We start from the raw sequence: 16,512 nt of genomic DNA, 5'->3' as shown, positions 1-16,512 counted from the left end.
CAGATTATTACTGTGTGCTGGCGCAAGAAGAGATGGTGCGATGTGCTTATGTACCTTTACATATTGTTCATCCAAATCCGGTGTTGAAGATTCAACTATATCTCTTAATATATATAGTGTGGCTGAGTCACACGGCTTTTTCTCGCACCGCGGTTGGTGTGTGATCTTACAAAATGATATCGATCTAGTAGTGATTTATCATGAAGTTGCAGAGAGTGCCATGTTGCCTGTTTGTCTCTCAGCTTGGCCACTTAACTAGGGTTGGGTTTGTCTCTCAGCTTGGCCACTTAACTAGGGTTGGGGGGTGGGTGAGTCTGCATTCCACTTAGCTAGGCATCTCATGCTCCCATCATTCTCTTCTTTCTTGAGGTTCCGCCCTTGAGCCTTTACAAGGGATTCCAAGATATAGCCCCGTCGTGGATTCTTTGGTGGAACAGACCAATATGGCAATTGAATGAATACTTGGTGTTTCGGACACAGCCAAACTTGTCTCTCCATCAATCTTATTCCGATGTAATAGATGCGTGTAAATCTCGAGACAATTCTAGAGAGTCAGTCATCTGGTTTGCAGTGCACGACTTACTGTTTCCAGCATGCACCGAAACATGTAGATCATAGATCCATCAAAACATGTCTGGGTGCTTCAGACTCTGTTGATCTCCAGATCCTGTTTGCACAATACTATTTCGACGACTATTCTAGCCTCGTCGAGAGTGAGTCATGGGTCAAATTCTGGATGCATTACTCGAAGAATCTGAACATTAGCATTCATCAGAGAATAGCGACAGGATAACGAGCACTCATGATTGTTCCGCACAAACCTTGTGTGAGAGATACCGAAGAAAGAAATGGGGATTGCTCATTGCCTTTTGTTCGAACATCGTTCCAGTAGAATAAGCATTATGTGATCCGAGAAACTTTTTTTTTCTTTGGGATTCGCTCCATATCTTCGTGGTGGGGAAGTTGACCTGAAGAATCTATATAAACCCTGACCCTGAGGTTGGACAGAAAGAGCAACAGTTGCTACCGCCATGTAACACGTAGAAAGGATCAGCACTCGCGGAGGCCATCGTGTCACTCGTTCTTTTGCGAGTGGATTCGCAGTGTGTTGTCCATCCATCGGGGCTTCGCTCTCCGCCAATACTCGTGCTGGTTCATGCGGCTCGCTACAGCAGCCACTGGGTGATATGGCAGAAACAGGTACTGATGCTGTGGCCGCAACTATCGGCAAGTGTGTCGTGCGAACGAGTCACTTGGCGATGGCGGAGGGTAAATGACGTAACGATCCACTTGGGATTGGGGAAGATGCGGACGACACAACACTCACTGGGGGTTCCACTATTTTTGGTCTGGCCTTTGGCCTTCCAGCTTTTGTTTGATGTGCGTTAGTAAGTAGTGCTTCATGACCTTTTTTCTACTGTTAAAATGTGTCGTCCCACATCTGCACGGTCTTCTCCGTCACACCCCAACAGTCTTTTTAGATGGGGGGTGGCAACGATATATATGCCTCGTGGATGTCCACTCACCATGACACGTAACAACGGAAGAGATCAAGACTCTTTATTATTCATTCGGAGGGCTCATTCATCACTCTGGTGCTGGTTTAATAGCCTTCGTGTCGAACGGAGATTGAATGGGATACAGCCTTTTTAACTTGGAGGGTGTCTCATGCGTGATAACATATCCATCTCAGGAAAACTTGCGTTCCCCGTGGAGAACACGAGATAGATACATCAGTTCTAAGAACCCACCCCCTTTGGAAAAGTTCTTCAGGACTGACTCGAGCGTGAGACGTCGTGAACGGCGTGGAAGGCAGCTGTGTGGGCACCTCTTTTAACTCACGGTTTCAGTGACTAAATTTTCCCTCGGCAGAATGTACATCTCATCCTAAACACAGGTGAGACCGATGAGACGGATTATGATTTGATAAACTGCAACATATAAAACCAGTAATAATCGAGTTAAAATGATCGGTAGGCTATCAAACCGAACAAGTCCACTGTTTAATTTTCAGCTCTGTGACCTTTCCAAATGCAGAGGGCTAATAAAATCGTTTCACCAAACCAACTTAAACATCCGATCACAGTACAGGCTGCTTGGATCGTTAGATTGACACAAGCTAATCGTAGGCATGTTGATCGCTCGGAGCTCAAGAAAGAGCAAAAATGAGGAAAAACAAAAAAGGATTATAGAGTCCTCCTACATATGTACACTTGATGCTGGATATAGAGGGATTACAGACTCCGGGCAATCTGTTCTTCTGCCGACGAGGGAGTAGTAAGCAAGTATCTGAGCCTGGGCCTCTACGCCGCGGGTGTCACATGTAACCTGTATTGGAGGAATAAATTCTATGTTCCAGAATGGACGGGCCATTGCCAAAAGGTCGCTACCACCCGGGGATGCCCTATACCCCTGCACCCACAAGTACCTCAAAGAAGGCAGCTGCGTAGCGGCCAAAGCCAAGGCACGCTCGCTGAAACAACAGCTCCTAAGCTCCAGCTTCTGCAGAAGAGGGCAACCTCTTGAAAACATCATTAATCCAGCATCGGAGTCCCCAACATTACCCAACAGCATCCATCTGATATTGCTACTATTCTCGCCAATGTAACCGAGACCAACGTCAGATAGACCTCCTGGCCTCAGATAGAAGGCAAACCTCCTAATCTTGGTGCAACCTATCAAGAGAGCTTGAACCCCGTTGTCGAGGGGTAGTTCCGTGATCCTTTCTTCTCTATCGAGCAAGACAAGCCGGAAATCACAAAGATTTTTGCTATAAGTTCCAAGAGATTCCAAAGCTGCGTTCGTTATATCAGAGGCATATACTGCCAGGTACTCTAGTTCAGGGCATCCCCGAGCTAGAGCCGATAGCCCTACTTGTGTGACTCGACCCTGTTCATCTTCCAGGCCGTGTTCATCGTCCCCCCTTTCTATTCTTAGCCTTCGGAGTCTCTTGCACGTCTGAGCAACAACCTCTAATCCTCTATCTCCAATCACATCCCTTACCTTAAAGAACCAAGAGCCGATTCAAACATCGTCAGATTAAATGCATAACAAATAAAATGTAAAAAAAGTTGATGTGTATGCTACCTCGAGAACCTCTAGATTTGGACATCGTTCGATCAGCTGACGATGATCCTCGGTGCTGAGAAACGTGTATTGCAAGTCGAGCTTCTTCAGCGCAGCAGCAAATGGAAATAATAAGTTCATCTCATTCGTACCCATAAAAATGAGCCCAACACAGCAAAGCCTGGGAGGAAACTTAATCACGTCGTACTTGTTGACCTCTCCAACTTGATCATTAAATGAGCCCCCACCAAACTCTTCCAGTGACGTTGCTGCACGGAAGAAACCAACTAGATCTGAGATGTCACATTCACTGATCTTCAGGGAAACCAAAGACTTGCAGTTCCTAGCAAGTAGCTCGAGGTCCTGTGGTGTAACTCTAAGCTCTGTCATGTAGAAATTCAAAGCCTCCAACACAGAATTGTTGACAGCAAGCTCGTGAACCCATCTATCATCATTCTCGACAATTAAGCTTTCTTCCAAGAATAATGCCGTAATGTTTCTGCAGATTATATTTGAAAATCAGTTGCATCATGGCAGGAAAAGAATCCATGGGCATTAAAAGGAAATGTGATGTTCAATAACATACATGCTGACCAAGGCAAAATGCCCAAGGTCAGTCACAGAAGAATGTAAATCTTGTTTAGTGTCTCTCATCCAATTGTTAATAGTTCAAAGATTGGTTGTAATAAACAAACAACAGCGACAATTTTACATCTCTTCCATTGTTACTTCAATATGATCAGTAGCTAAAAACTTGTAAGATGCAGAGGTTTCTAGTACATGAAGAAAGTTCTTTTTGTTTCCGTTCCCAGGAAAGTTCGTTGGTCCTCATGTCATGTCTCTTCAATTCAGTAGAACTCCCAAAATGAACCAATCGTACATCAACATTCATGCACAGGCACACACACACAGGTTTATGAATGGATGAATCCAGGCACCTCAGTTTCCAAATATGAAAATACCACATAATTTCATGCCATCTGTCCTACCAATTGGCAAAAAACAAACATGACAAAGTTAAACTACACTGTTCATTTTTAGATAAGTTAACATATGAGCAAATGGCCTTGATAAACTCATGATTTCCCATTTGAAGTTCCCTAGTTTTCTTCACGAGGGTATGATAAAGTGTATAGATCACTTCAATAGTTTAGATCATTGATTACCAAACCTCTATGCGCTATGAGAATGTAATTGTCTTACATATCCAAGTCACACTCAATGCACAGAAAATAACATATATAAATGATCCTAGATGCTCGATCTTTATACAAGCAAACTGACAGTGAAATCTTTTCTGTTCATAATCATTTATCACAAACACCTCCTTTCTGTTTCCTCTCCTTCTTTTACCTTCCACTAGACCCTTAATTAGTTCCCATGGTGCTTCAATTTTCTAATTTTCGTTGTGTGAATCCTATCATTTTGAATATAGTCATGCCTCCACCAATGATTCAATCAAGAGTCAAGGTCTGAAACTACAATCAAATTTCAAACATTTGCATTGTTTTAAATATTTCTTTCGATCATCCATGAAGTTTGACAACTGTATCCAACACCAAGGGCACTTGTGCACTTTGCCTAAAAGAGTAATGACTGATTATTAATAGATATATATCCTTCTAGCATGTATAGTTGAAAGTATAGTCGGCCACCTACAACAGACCATGGATCCCTTTTCTCTTATGCAAAGAGCAGGTCATGAAATAATTACGTCATAAGACGCTCCACTGCAACATAGAAGTGCACAAGTAGGAACGCTTAGCACTAAAAGTGAACCAATCAGCTTCGATAACATGTCCAATCTATCATGAACTTGATGATAGATGAACTTTATTTGGCATGTAGAATATCCAGAAGCGGAACACATGCGCACACACAAACCTGATCAAGAGTGCCATTTTAAACCAAAATCTGAACTACGATGTGTATAGCTATGTGGATATCAACAAGAAAAGGCCATTCAATCAATGATACCACATATGAACAGACATACTTATTCGACTCTTAAGAATCTGAAGATTTGACACATAGTAAACAATTTAAAGACGTTACTTGAATGATTGGCCTTGGCAAATGAGCAAGCAGCAAAATTGACATTAATATATACTAATTATCATTACTTACGTGGCCCAGCAGTCTTTGATGAACACTAACTTATCTAATCACACTTGAGAGCAACATAAACTACATGGACGTCGTTCAGAAATTATTTCTAGTGAAACCAACCACATTTCAGTTCCCCGATCTACAATAAGAGCAAGCATGGATACTTCATTCGAGTGTAATGCGTACTTACTTGCAAGAACGGGCGATGAGCAAGAGGCCGTCCGTGGAGAATCCAGAACACTTGTCTAGCTTGAGCGACTTGAGCACGTTGCCCCGGGCCCGAACGAGGGCGCCAATGTCCTCGTCCGAGACGATCATGCGGCGGAAGTGAAGGGCCTTGAGGCAGTCGAGGGCGTGGACGAGGCCGCGGATCCAAGGGCCGGCATAGCCGCCCCAGTCCTCGGGGATCAGGTTGAACATGGCAGCGCGGGGCTTGCCCTTGAGCTTGAGGGACTCGAGGTTGAGGAACCTGCGGAGGAGCCGGTCGGGGGTGGTGGAGTAGCAGATGGCGACGGTGACGTGCTTCCGCGAGAGGGCATCGATGCGGTACCACTTCTTGCACACCAGCGAGATGGCCTCCCGGTCGCGGGGGTCGTCGACGTACGCCATCACCCGCTCCAACGCCGCATCCGATATCCCAAAGCTCACCGCCCTGTCAAACCTCCGCTGTTCCATCGTCTCTCTCTCTCTCTCTTTCTCTCTCTCTCTCCCCAATCTCACAACCAAAACCACGCAAAACACAAAAGAAGGGGTGCCTTTTCTACAGCCAGATGGGCTGCCAAAATGGGATCGGCCTACAGCACCAGATCCCCATCGAATCCCTCGATCTCTGCAACTGAAGCCCAGAACTACAACAAGAACAAGAGGGACAAAAGAAGTAAGCCACCAGAGAAGGAAAGAATTAATTAGGAAGAGAGAAAAAGAAGCGAACCATGAATCCCAGCTCGATTTCTCCTTTCCTCGAAAGAGAAAGACGGAGAGAACCAGGGCGGGCGAGAGAACTTTTCAACGCCCACAGCCCACAGGCAGCAGCGTCCGAGGCAGAGGCGGAGGCGGAGGCGGAGAAAGCATCCTGGGAGCTACCGCAACCCTAAGTTTTTGATGGTTTCATTTCCCCCAAGAGATAATAAAGCGGACGGCGCAGAGAAGACACCGAAAGGGAACAAAACACCAAGGAATTCGCTTATTATAAGGCAATGAACAGTATCCATCGAACTCGTAGTTGTAATCATCGCAACAGTAGTTCGCTCCCACTACGAAGCTGTAATCATCGCAATCCTAGTGTACACGTACGTATGAATATACTTGTGTGGTTTTCCAGGATGCGTGGCACGCTCGTTATTATTGGCCAGGCGTACCATAACTATTCAAGTGGACAATCGCCTCAACCGAATGCATTACATTTATATATTCTCGAATTATGACGAGCAGATATTTCGAAATTTGTAATCTATTTCTTATTTATTATATAGGCAAATTGTGAGGCCGTTCTTGGAAACTGCACTATATAAGTCAATACAGCATCGAGGTGTTCACAGTTGTTCGCCCGAATCAATCGGAACAGCTCCTTTATCCCATGCGTCACTGTAGCGGCGAAAAGCTACAGTTCGGTCGTCGGCACCCGAAACTGATTCATTCGACGGCACAGGAAAAGATCAACCAGACGAAGGAAGAGGACTCGTCGTCGCCAACAAAACCCACACGAAAGAAGGCCTCGAGACTCTCTGTACCCCATGAGGGCATTATCCATGGATAATAAATATTAAATCAATTCACTAGCATTAATTTATTTTTTTTACGATAAAAAAAAATCTATTATCATTTTGTTTTTTTTTTTTTTACAAAGAAGGATAAGGATAATTGAGAGCGATTATAGAACATACAACAGGCGATCTACCTATGGCTGGCTATACGAAAAAAATATATAGAAATATCTGAGAACATATATCGACTAGTTGTTGCTGTTTCTTCCAATGCAATAATTTGTTCACCCAAAACTTCAATGATGGTTAGCCGTATGCGAGCGCTTTGTCAAAGCCACTTCGTCTTGGATGCGCCGCTGCCGAGCTCGTTCTGCCAGAAATCTCCTAAGAACGTCTTGGCCGCATCCAAGCTAGGGTAATACGGCGGCTCCAGGAACACCTGCGACAGCGGATCCAGCGCCTCCGACGGCGTATACACGGCTCTGTTGCCGCTGGCTTCCAGGCTCCCCATGACCGTCGCCACCAATTGCCGGTAGGCGAAGAAGAAGGTCTTCAACGCAACCTCCACCGCCTGCAGCGCCTGCAGCAGATCGATCTTCCCGGGGTTGTCGCCCTCGCCCCGCCGCCGGCTGTGGAACAGCCTCATCGCGGCGTCTTGCACCCGGGGCCCCCCGTTGGGGTCCGCCTCCACTCCCAGGATCCACGGCACCCTCCGCTTCAGGTCCTTGCAAGAGTTCGTCACCTGCAGCAGAGCCGCAGAGCGGAAGCAGAACGCCTCCGAGCCGGAGGTGGCTTTGATGGCCAGCTGGCTCTTGAGCCGGAGGAAGTCGTCTGGGTCCATCAGCAGGTGGAGGTCCTCCACGTCCGACAGCAGCTTCCACACGCGCTCGAGCAACCAGCAATCGTTCGCCGCCTGCGCCCAGTCCTTGTCATCCATCCTCTGATCGACTCGGGCCAAGAGCTCCCGGGCGGCGAAGAGCCACGACTCGAGGATCTGCTGGATCGTGCAGAGCGCCTGGTCTTCGTGGTTGTGGAGGTCCTTCGACGCGCCGGGGCTCCTCTTCAGGGCGTGGAGGTCCGATGGGCGGACGACGAGGTCGTACTCCAGCGTAGGCTTCCCTGTGAGGTTGGGCTCGCCCAACCCCAGCGTGAACTGGCACCGATGCATCTGGCTCTCGATCTGGAACAGGATCTTGGAAGCCACGTCTTCCGACTTCTCCCACGTGGCCAGCCGAGGCAGCAGGCTCGCCTCGCTGGTACGGCTCACCACGCTGCTGGTGCCGGGGACCTTCCACACCTCCTGCGAGCTCTTGCCCCGGGACAGGAGCCCCTGGCACGAGCTGAGATCCGCGATGGGCGCGCCACCACCGGCGCGAGCTTCCTCCTCGCAGAGGGTGGCGATGATCTCGACCTGACGCGCGGCGAGTGACTCGAGCCGCCGCTTCCACTCCCGGTGGTTCGCGTATGGCCGGGGGTCGGAGAGGGCGAGGGAGACGAACCGGAAGGTGATCTCCAGGCCCTGCAAGGCCGGCTTGAGGATGGATTCGTTGGTCCACCGAGGGAAGTCATTGGAGCTCCAGAGCTTGGCGAGCTCGGGAAGGCGGAGGTAGTGCTCATAAGCCGCGATGGCGGAGGCATCGTGGCCCCGTAGAGCAGCAGCAGTCGACCATACTTTCGACTTGGCATCGGAAGGCGCGGGCGATATTTCGGACGCCGCCATCCGATTCTTAGCTATCGAGATAAGCTACAGGAAGATGTTTCAGAGAGAGAGAGAGAGAGAGGGGGGGTGGGGTGGGGAACAACTCGATGAATCAATCAAAACCTGCGCTAGAGAGATGGAAGAAAGCTTCCTATCCTTTCCTTGAAAGAAGAAGCGAACGTGAGAGACATATATACACGCACATGATAGATAAGGGATCGCGGTGGGAACAAGGAAGAGGCCCGGAAGCGGGTGAGGAATTCCAAGGCGGGTCGGTGAAGGCAAAAAAGAAAACTCGAGGAGGCGACATGTCAAAGACCCAAAGAGAACGCCATGGGCGGACGCGAGAGCTTATCCGAACGACACTGCTCTTCCGACCATGCTTTCGATTTAGCAAGCATCCAAACCAGGCCTGTGATTGGAGCTGGCATCGTGGGTGGCCCCGACACACCACGTTACGCAAAAGGAGACGAAGACCTGCGTGTTCGTTCGGAACCCAAACATTACACGTCTTCGGCGTCTTCCTGGGTCGTGGTGCCGAGCCGAGTCAGAATATTTCTTGTACATCGTTGACCGGCAGCTCTTCTAGGGGTTCAAATCCATGTCCGTGCTTTGACCTTCCTGCTATTTATTTTCTTGCAATAAGCAAAAAATAAATAAAGAGGAATTTTCTACTGAACTCGGGATGTGGATTGACCGACAGGCTCTTCAAGATAAAAAGTAACGGCCATAAATCCTGTTTGCTCTCGAAAGAAATAGGTTCGACTTCCACCAGAGAAGAAAATTCTTCTTTCGCCAACTCATCCTCCATTAATGTTTCCTTTATTTCGTACACAGCACGCACGGCAGTGCTCGTAGAGCTAACCGGATTGACGTTTCAATGCGGTACAACAGCCGTTAGGGGAACAATCACTGGCCGTAATGACGATGGCACGGAATCGTCGCAGCGGCATTAGGTCGAATAGCTGGGGGGCCGTTGTCCTGTGGATTTTTCTTGGAAGAAGCTTCCTATCTAGGGATAAGATATGTGGTTTAGATATTGACCGTCTCTTTTCATCGATTTCTTTTCAAGGTTAACAACACTGACCATCTGTTTGCGTCATTGCTGGCGGTCTCAGCACTCGTAGACTCGATCCCCGAGTTTACCGTGTCAGCCGCACGTCACGGCGGACCGGCCCGGGCCAAGGTGGGGGCGGAATACACGCACGCGGAGACTTGGTGACCGGTGGGGCCGGAGCGGAGAGCGAAGACACCGAGGAGCGCAAGCCACGGATGAAGGGGGAGTGGGCGTGCCGCTGCGGGAAGCCAGCTTACCGCCGCACGCGGCGCAGCCATGTGAGATGCCGGGCGGTGTTATGAGACGCGTGTCGGCCGTGTCACATGGCCGGCCCGCGTTCTGCCATCCAACGCGGGTCGGGTGCGCCTGGAATATTACTACTCCGCTTAACCGGAAAGGCCACGAGCATATGCAACGGACGCCAAAACAAACAAAGCGATCGAAGGACGCCACGGCCGAAGGAAAGAAGCAGAAAAAGACAGCAGCTTTTTCTCCCGTCTACTTCGGTAGACATCTGAGATGGGGGTGGGGATCGGAATAGGTCCGTGCGGATAAGGTTAGGAAGAAGTCAGTCAATCCCACCCGCTCCGTGGTCCTAAGTATATCCTATTTCTTGGGTAGACAACGTAGACGGCACCTAATCGCATCGAATTCCTTGTGTGTTGCAAAGAATGATGCAAGTGAAAGCCTCCCTATAATTTTTTTTTCTTTTTATTAATCCTAATCTGAATAAATAAATAAATAACAATAATAAATTGTTTGGGTCAGTCGGCCCAATTGTGGCCCGTATATTAAAGGAGCGATCAGCGAGACCGACGGTGTGGAACGAGAGAGAAGACAGAGTGGCGACAGATGAGACTGAAAAGGGGGGAAGCGGGCAGAAGGAAGGGCGTGTGGGTCGTGCGTTAGGTGGCTGTCTCTCTTTTCCCGGGTGGTGTGCATGTAAACTGGCGCTTAATCATGATATGTTCTTTTTTATCTTAGACAACCTTTTTCTTTTCCGTGAGAATAATTAATGGATCGGACTTAGAAAATAAGTCCGAATTGCATCCGTGTCCAACTTAGAAATAAGAATGTGATGAGGATAATAATGGCAACAAGACTCGAGCTGACGTCAGCTGCTCCAGATGACGTCTCACACCTCGATCAACCCGACACCATATGGTCAAACGGATCGGAACGTCGATCGAGGAACATTAAACATCTTGCTCGGGCTCGATCGTTCACGTCACACCAACACCTGCGTCAGACGCTACCAGCCTGCCCCCTGCAAGCGGGCACATTAGGAAACGATAAGCTTTGATATAAATACCCTCATGTCCTAAACGGTAAGGAAGGGAGAAGAACACACAAAAAAGACCTCTTCACATCATGATCGTCGGAGGGGTCGGGCCGAGCCACCGACCCAGCCTGTGTGCAGGTACGAAGACAAAGCTGCTTCCCCACGAACACCCCAGCGAGGAATCTCCATCCCCCGAAAAAGTCCGACAAGCTCCGACGCGACTCGATCAGTACGACCGACCGCCTCGACAACCTAGAGGGACGCCGAGCAAGACTCTCGCTCATTCGGACCCGAATTAGCCGCGTCGGCCCCGAGGCCACGGGTCAAGGTTGTTTGCACCAACAGAATGTGTTGCATTTTCAAATTGCTCCTCAACAAAAATAATAATAATAATATTATTATTATTATTATTGAGGCTATAGGATTTATACAGGTTGACTGCACCGCTTATTGGACTGCACCACTGGTTCAAGTTTCCGACCAAGAAAGAGTGTGGTCAAACACCAATTGTTGGACTAATCTTCTCACCTAGCGAGTGAAACATTTTCTAAACACCATGGTAGGCAGATGGGCTTGACCTCGAGGCACCATTTCTGTGATATCAGGTTGATGCTAGAATGAAAAAGGAAGGGATCAAACTACTTGAGAGATGCCTCGTGCTGGGACTTCGTCACCCTCCGGGGATTTGCTAGGAAGAGACATCAACTCCGGTCCGAGTCTCATAGTGTCTCATAGTGAGTTTGATGCATGGGTGGTCTGGTGCTATATCTGATAGAAGATCGTGATCATAATAGGGAATAATATTTGTTTTGATATTCTAAATTAATCATAGATTTGAGGATCAATCATCAATTTAAAGAATTGATTATTATTTCTCGATCCTACGATATCAACGAGTAGAAATGGTAATGGCTATTAAACTTTTAGATGGAATGACAGCTTATATTTAAATCGTGCACTCAGAAAAAAGAATGCTATCATCTAATTAAGATAAGGAATCATTTCACAGTAAGAATTGGGCCTTCGTCTTCTCCTCTATTCCTCTCTTATATGCATTTTGCAGTCGGCCTTTCATTATACATACGTCGAATCCTGACGGTGGTATGTCGCGTCGCTGCTGTCCATTTGTTTTGCAGATCCGAGACTCGGAACTGATCTGGCGGCCTTCGTGGTGTTGCCGCAGAAGCAAGCAGAGGAAGCCATCATGGGGCGCAGCAGCATCACACAGGACGAGCTAGAGCAGGAAGCAGACGGCGTGGAGGAGGACAGGGAGAAGGCCCGCGGGTTCAGCACGAAGAGCATCCTCTGGCACGGCGGCTCCGCCTGGGACGCCTGGTTCAGCTGCGCCTCCAATCAAGTACTCGCTTCCTTGTTTCTCTCCCGCTGCTCCCTTCTCTTCTGATCGAGTTCTCCCGTGGAACGCAAATGCGTCGCAGGTGGCCCAGGTTCTGCTGACGCTGCCCTACTCGTTCTCGCAGCTGGGAATGGTGTCGGGGGTGATCCTGCAATTGTTCTACGGATTCATGGGTGGATGGACGGCGTACCTGATCAGCGTCCTCTACGTCGAGTACCGCACTCGCAAGGAGAAGGAGAACGCGTGCTTCAGAAATCACGTCATCCAGGTTCCTCCCGCAACCGTGACCTCTATGCTTAGCAGCAACCCTTTCTTCCTCTTGCTTCCCCTGCTTTCTCCTTTACAAGTTGCTTCGTACGGTCTCGTCGCGTACACAGTCAAGCCGATTAGATCAACGCATACGACCTCAAACCCTTGTAATTCTGTGTTATTAGCGTTGAGATGACGGAAATGCCCTTCAACTTGCTGTTCCACCCCTGTGCAGTGGTTCGAGGTGCTTGATGGACTGCTGGGACCGTACTGGAAAGCCATCGGTCTCGCCTTCAACTGCACCTTCCTCCTCTTCGGCTCCGTCATTCAGCTCATAGCCTGTGCCAGGTTTACTCTTCTGGTCTTCTTTCTTATTGTTAAGATTCGCGGAAATACGAAAGTTCTGCTTCTTTGATTTGGTGATGGAGCAGCAACGTATACTACATCGACGACCGGCTTGACAAGAGGACATGGACGTACGTGTTCGGCGCCTGCTGCGCCACCACGGTGTTCATTCCCTCGTTCCACAACTACAGGATATGGTCCTTCCTCGGCCTCGGCATGACCACCTACACCGCCTGGTACCTCACCATAGCCGCCGTCGTCCACGGCCAGGTAACATCACCCATCTACTGAACTGATCGGTTTGCCCACTTGGCTCCCGGATATTGTCGCTGCTCCGGGAACCACGAGGAACGATGACGGTGATGCTCTTTTTCGTATGGATGATGCATGCAGGTGGAAGGCGTGACGCACACGGGTCCAACACAGCTCGTGCTTTACTTCACCGGCGCCACCAACATTCTCTACACCTTCGGGGGCCACGCCGTCACCGTGTGAGTGCAACCATGCGTACCGATTTGTAGGAGAGCCACCAACAGCTCTCCTAGTTCTGTACTTGAATCCTACCTTCCCTACAGTATCTTCTTTTCGGCCCGCTCCTTTTGGGCATCGGGCAGAAGTTTCCCATGTCACCTTTTGTCGGCATGCTTTGTACCAGCCGTGTTCTGAGCGCAAAAGCATGGAATCGACACCTGAATGGCCTCTCGTGGATCGACCTGCTTGCTCATCGTGTATGTTAACGTTGTGTGCAGGGAGATCATGCATGCCATGTGGAAACCACGGAAGTTCAAGTACATCTACTTTCTAGCTACATTGTACGTGTTCACTCTGACGCTACCGTCGGCGGCCGCCGTGTACTGGGCCTTTGGCGACCAGCTTCTGACCCACTCCAATGCGTTCTCGCTGCTGCCCAAGTCAGGGTGGAGGGACGCGGCGGTGATTCTCATGTTGATCCACCAGTTCATCACCTTCGGCTTCGCCTGCACCCCGCTCTACTTCGTGTGGGAGAAGGTGATCGGAATGCACGACACCGAGAGCATCTGTATGCGCTCCCTCGCCCGGCTTCCGGTCGTTATCCCCATCTGGTTCCTGGCCATTATATTCCCATTCTTTGGGCCCATAAACTCCGCGGTGGGGGCTCTCCTCGTCAGCTTCACCGTCTATATCATCCCCGCCATGGCACACATGCTCACCTATCGCACCCCATCGGCACGGCAGGTATCATCCTTGTTTTGTCTGCCATCTTGGTTGGGGCTCAATCACTAGGCGTTGCATCCCTATCTACTGGTTAGCTGGCACTATGACCGCCAAAGCCTTCATTTTTGTCGTCCTTGCAGAACGCTGTGGAGAAGCTGCCATTCTTTCTACCCAGCTGGACGGCGATGTACGTGGTGAACGCCTTCGTGGTGGGGTGGGTGATTGTGGTGGGCTTCGGTCTCGGCGGCTGGGCCAGCGTGATCAACTTCGTCAAGCAGGTCGACACCTTCGGTCTCTTCGCCAAGTGCTACCAGTGCCCCAAACCGCATCCTCATCCTCCCGCTGCCTCTGGCCCGCCACCGCAGCTCCACTGACTCACAAATCCGTCGATTCCTGTTTTTGCTCGTCTCCTCCTCTTCTGTCACCTGTAACATACAAAGAGAGGGCAAGGTTCCCCCATCCATGTTGGAAGCTCCACCTCCTGCGCTCTCGGTTCTCAAGTTCCTTTTCCTCCGGTTAAAAGCTCGAGCTAATGTTCGACTCGGATTCAATCTAATCGACGACGGTTAGGTCGTGTTCATTCAGTTTTCTTTTCATCCAACGCATCACGCTTGACAGACGAAAGAACGACGATACATGACCGCACATTCGTCATCACCAATGCAATCAAAGCCGACACGAGGCCCAATCAACCAACGAATCGACTCCTATCCAGCGAACTCGCACCTACCAATCTCTCTATCTATCATCCGCTCCAACTCGCGGGTCAACGGGTCCCATCCGCGATGCTCGTGTAGTCCGCGTAGAATCGTGGGTGATGTTCTTCCGGGTGCGCCACATAAGCGTAGCCGCCATGGCTGGAGATGTCCAGCCCCGCCAGCTCCTCGTCCACCGATATCCTCAGCAGGTGTAGTTTGTGCAGCACGTAGAACAGCGGCGCCATGGTCAGGCTCACCCACCCTACGATCACCACCACCTCCACCACCTGCGCCAAGAGCAGCCCCCACCCGCCCCCCAGCAGCAACCCGAAGGGCCGGCTCACCCCCACCTCGCCCGACTCATACGCCTGCACCACCAGCTCCTCCTTGGCGAACAGCCCCGTGAAGATGAGCCCCCACGCCCCGCACCCGCCGTGCAGCGGCGCTGCCTCTAGTGGGTCGTCGAACCGTAGCTTCAACGCGAGCGTGTTGAGCCCTATCAGCACCCAGGCGGCGAAGAACCCGCAGACTATGGCGGCCCAGGGCTCGACCACGGCGCAGCCGGAGGTGATGGCCACGAACCCGCCCAAGAGCCCGTTGCACACGTCCAACGCGTCCCAGTGGCCAGCCAACAGCCGGCGGCCGAAGAGCGTCACGAGGCCCGCTGTGGAGCCGGCGAGTGCGGTGGTCACCGCCGTGCGCCCCACCCCGGTCCAGTTCCCCTGGTCAGGCGCGTCCGGGTAGGGCACCAGGATCCGGGCGTAGGACCCGGGATTGAACCCGAACCAGCCGAACCAGAGCAGGAACGTGCCGAGGACCACCAGCGTCGCGTTGTGGCCGCGCATGGGGACGGGCTTCCCGAACGCGTCGAAGCGGCCGACCCGTGGCCCTTCGATCACCGCCCCCCACAGGCCCGCGATCCCCCCCACCAGGTGGACCACCCCGCTCCCCGCGAAGTCGATGGCCCCAGACCCGAAAAGCAGCCCCACGCCGCCGGCGCTCGGGCTGAGCCACCCCTCCGACGACCACACCCAGTGCGCCACGACCGGGTACACGAACCCCGTGAGCAGGGAGGAGTACACGAGGTAGGCGCTGAACTGAGTGCGCTCCGCGATGGAGCCGCTGGTGATGCCCGCCACAGCGATCGCGAAGGCCCACTGGTAGAGGAAGTAGGCGTAGTCATAGGAGTCGTTGGGGACGTGGTGGAGCGCGAAGAAGGAGGTCCCGATGAAGGGGTTGGAGCCGCCAAAAGCGAAGGCGAAACCGAAGAGGTAGTAGGACACGGTGCCCACCACGGCGTCCACCACGTTGGTGAGCATGACGTTGAGGGCGTTCTTGGCGCGGACGGAGCCGGCGCAAAGCATGGCGAAGCCGAGCTGCATCACGAAGACTAGGTACGCCGAGAACAGGAGGTAGACGGCGTTGATGGACTCCGTCACACTCGTCTCCCATGATGTCGCCATGGTTTTGCTGCTCTGCTGCTACTGCTACCCCCACGGATCGGGGGAATCTCCGGGGAGTGGTCCGGTGGGGTTGGAGAAAGTAAAGCCTTTGGTGTCAGCTAAATACCGGTCATTGAATGGTAGATGACGAGCGGAGACCAACCATTTATGGGTGGCCAAGGAGCAGCACAGCGTGCAAGAACAGTGGATCGTGTTACCGATCGGGCTGTAGAAGACCGTGAAGTTTAGCTGCACGCATCCATGGAAGACCGCCAACCGCCATCCACCCACGCGCGTGCGGGCCTACCGGAGTT

The 16,512-nt window shown here is 50.9% G+C and overlaps 4 protein-coding genes across 5 annotated transcripts; 1 reads left to right on the top strand and 3 right to left on the bottom strand.

Moving 5' to 3' along the window:
• Positions 1-2,032: 2,032 nt before the first annotated feature.
• LOC103986116 (coronatine-insensitive protein homolog 1b) lies at positions 2,033-6,341 on the bottom strand. Its single transcript, XM_009404010.3, has 4 exons — positions 6,107-6,341; positions 5,366-6,023; positions 3,088-3,565; positions 2,033-3,003 (listed from the first exon to the last, which is right to left on the bottom strand). The coding sequence occupies exons 2-4, from the start codon at positions 5,848-5,850 to the stop codon at positions 2,200-2,202; spliced, it is 1,767 nt and encodes a 588-aa protein (XP_009402285.3). The 5' UTR covers positions 5,851-6,023; positions 6,107-6,341; the 3' UTR covers positions 2,033-2,199.
• Positions 6,342-6,937: 596 nt separating this feature from the next.
• LOC135637907 (nematode resistance protein-like HSPRO2) lies at positions 6,938-8,894 on the bottom strand. Its single transcript, XM_065150784.1, has one exon. It carries the CDS (start codon positions 8,596-8,598, stop codon positions 7,207-7,209), a length of 1,392 nt encoding a protein of 463 aa, XP_065006856.1. The 5' UTR covers positions 8,599-8,894; the 3' UTR covers positions 6,938-7,206.
• A 2,615-nt stretch (positions 8,895-11,509) lies between these two features.
• LOC103986120 (auxin transporter-like protein 1) lies at positions 11,510-14,569 on the top strand. Of its 2 annotated transcripts, XM_065150780.1 has the most exons (8): positions 11,510-11,650; positions 12,053-12,273; positions 12,353-12,538; positions 12,755-12,867; positions 12,951-13,134; positions 13,258-13,355; positions 13,614-14,079; positions 14,199-14,569. In XM_065150780.1, exons 1-8 carry the CDS (start codon positions 11,566-11,568, stop codon positions 14,430-14,432), a joined length of 1,587 nt encoding a protein of 528 aa, XP_065006852.1. In that variant the 5' UTR covers positions 11,510-11,565; the 3' UTR covers positions 14,433-14,569. The 2 variants fall into 2 exon arrangements, with proteins under 2 accessions (XP_065006852.1, XP_065006853.1); XM_065150781.1 differs by lacking the exon at positions 11,510-11,650 and having other exon boundaries at positions 12,138-12,251.
• Positions 14,570-14,604: 35 nt separating this feature from the next.
• LOC135637906 (ammonium transporter 1 member 3-like) lies at positions 14,605-16,371 on the bottom strand. The gene has a single exon (XM_065150783.1). The coding sequence runs from the start codon at positions 16,217-16,219 to the stop codon at positions 14,825-14,827; it is 1,395 nt and encodes a 464-aa protein (XP_065006855.1). The 5' UTR covers positions 16,220-16,371; the 3' UTR covers positions 14,605-14,824.
• Between the last annotated feature and the right edge of the window lie 141 nt (positions 16,372-16,512).

Source organism: Musa acuminata, chromosome BXJ3-5 (genome assembly GCF_036884655.1).
Source record: "Musa acuminata AAA Group cultivar baxijiao chromosome BXJ3-5, Cavendish_Baxijiao_AAA, whole genome shotgun sequence".
NCBI classification, from domain to species: domain Eukaryota; kingdom Viridiplantae; phylum Streptophyta; class Magnoliopsida; order Zingiberales; family Musaceae; genus Musa; species Musa acuminata.
Note: the sequence above shows the minus strand (reverse complement) of the source record. Positions and strands in the feature narration are given on the sequence as shown.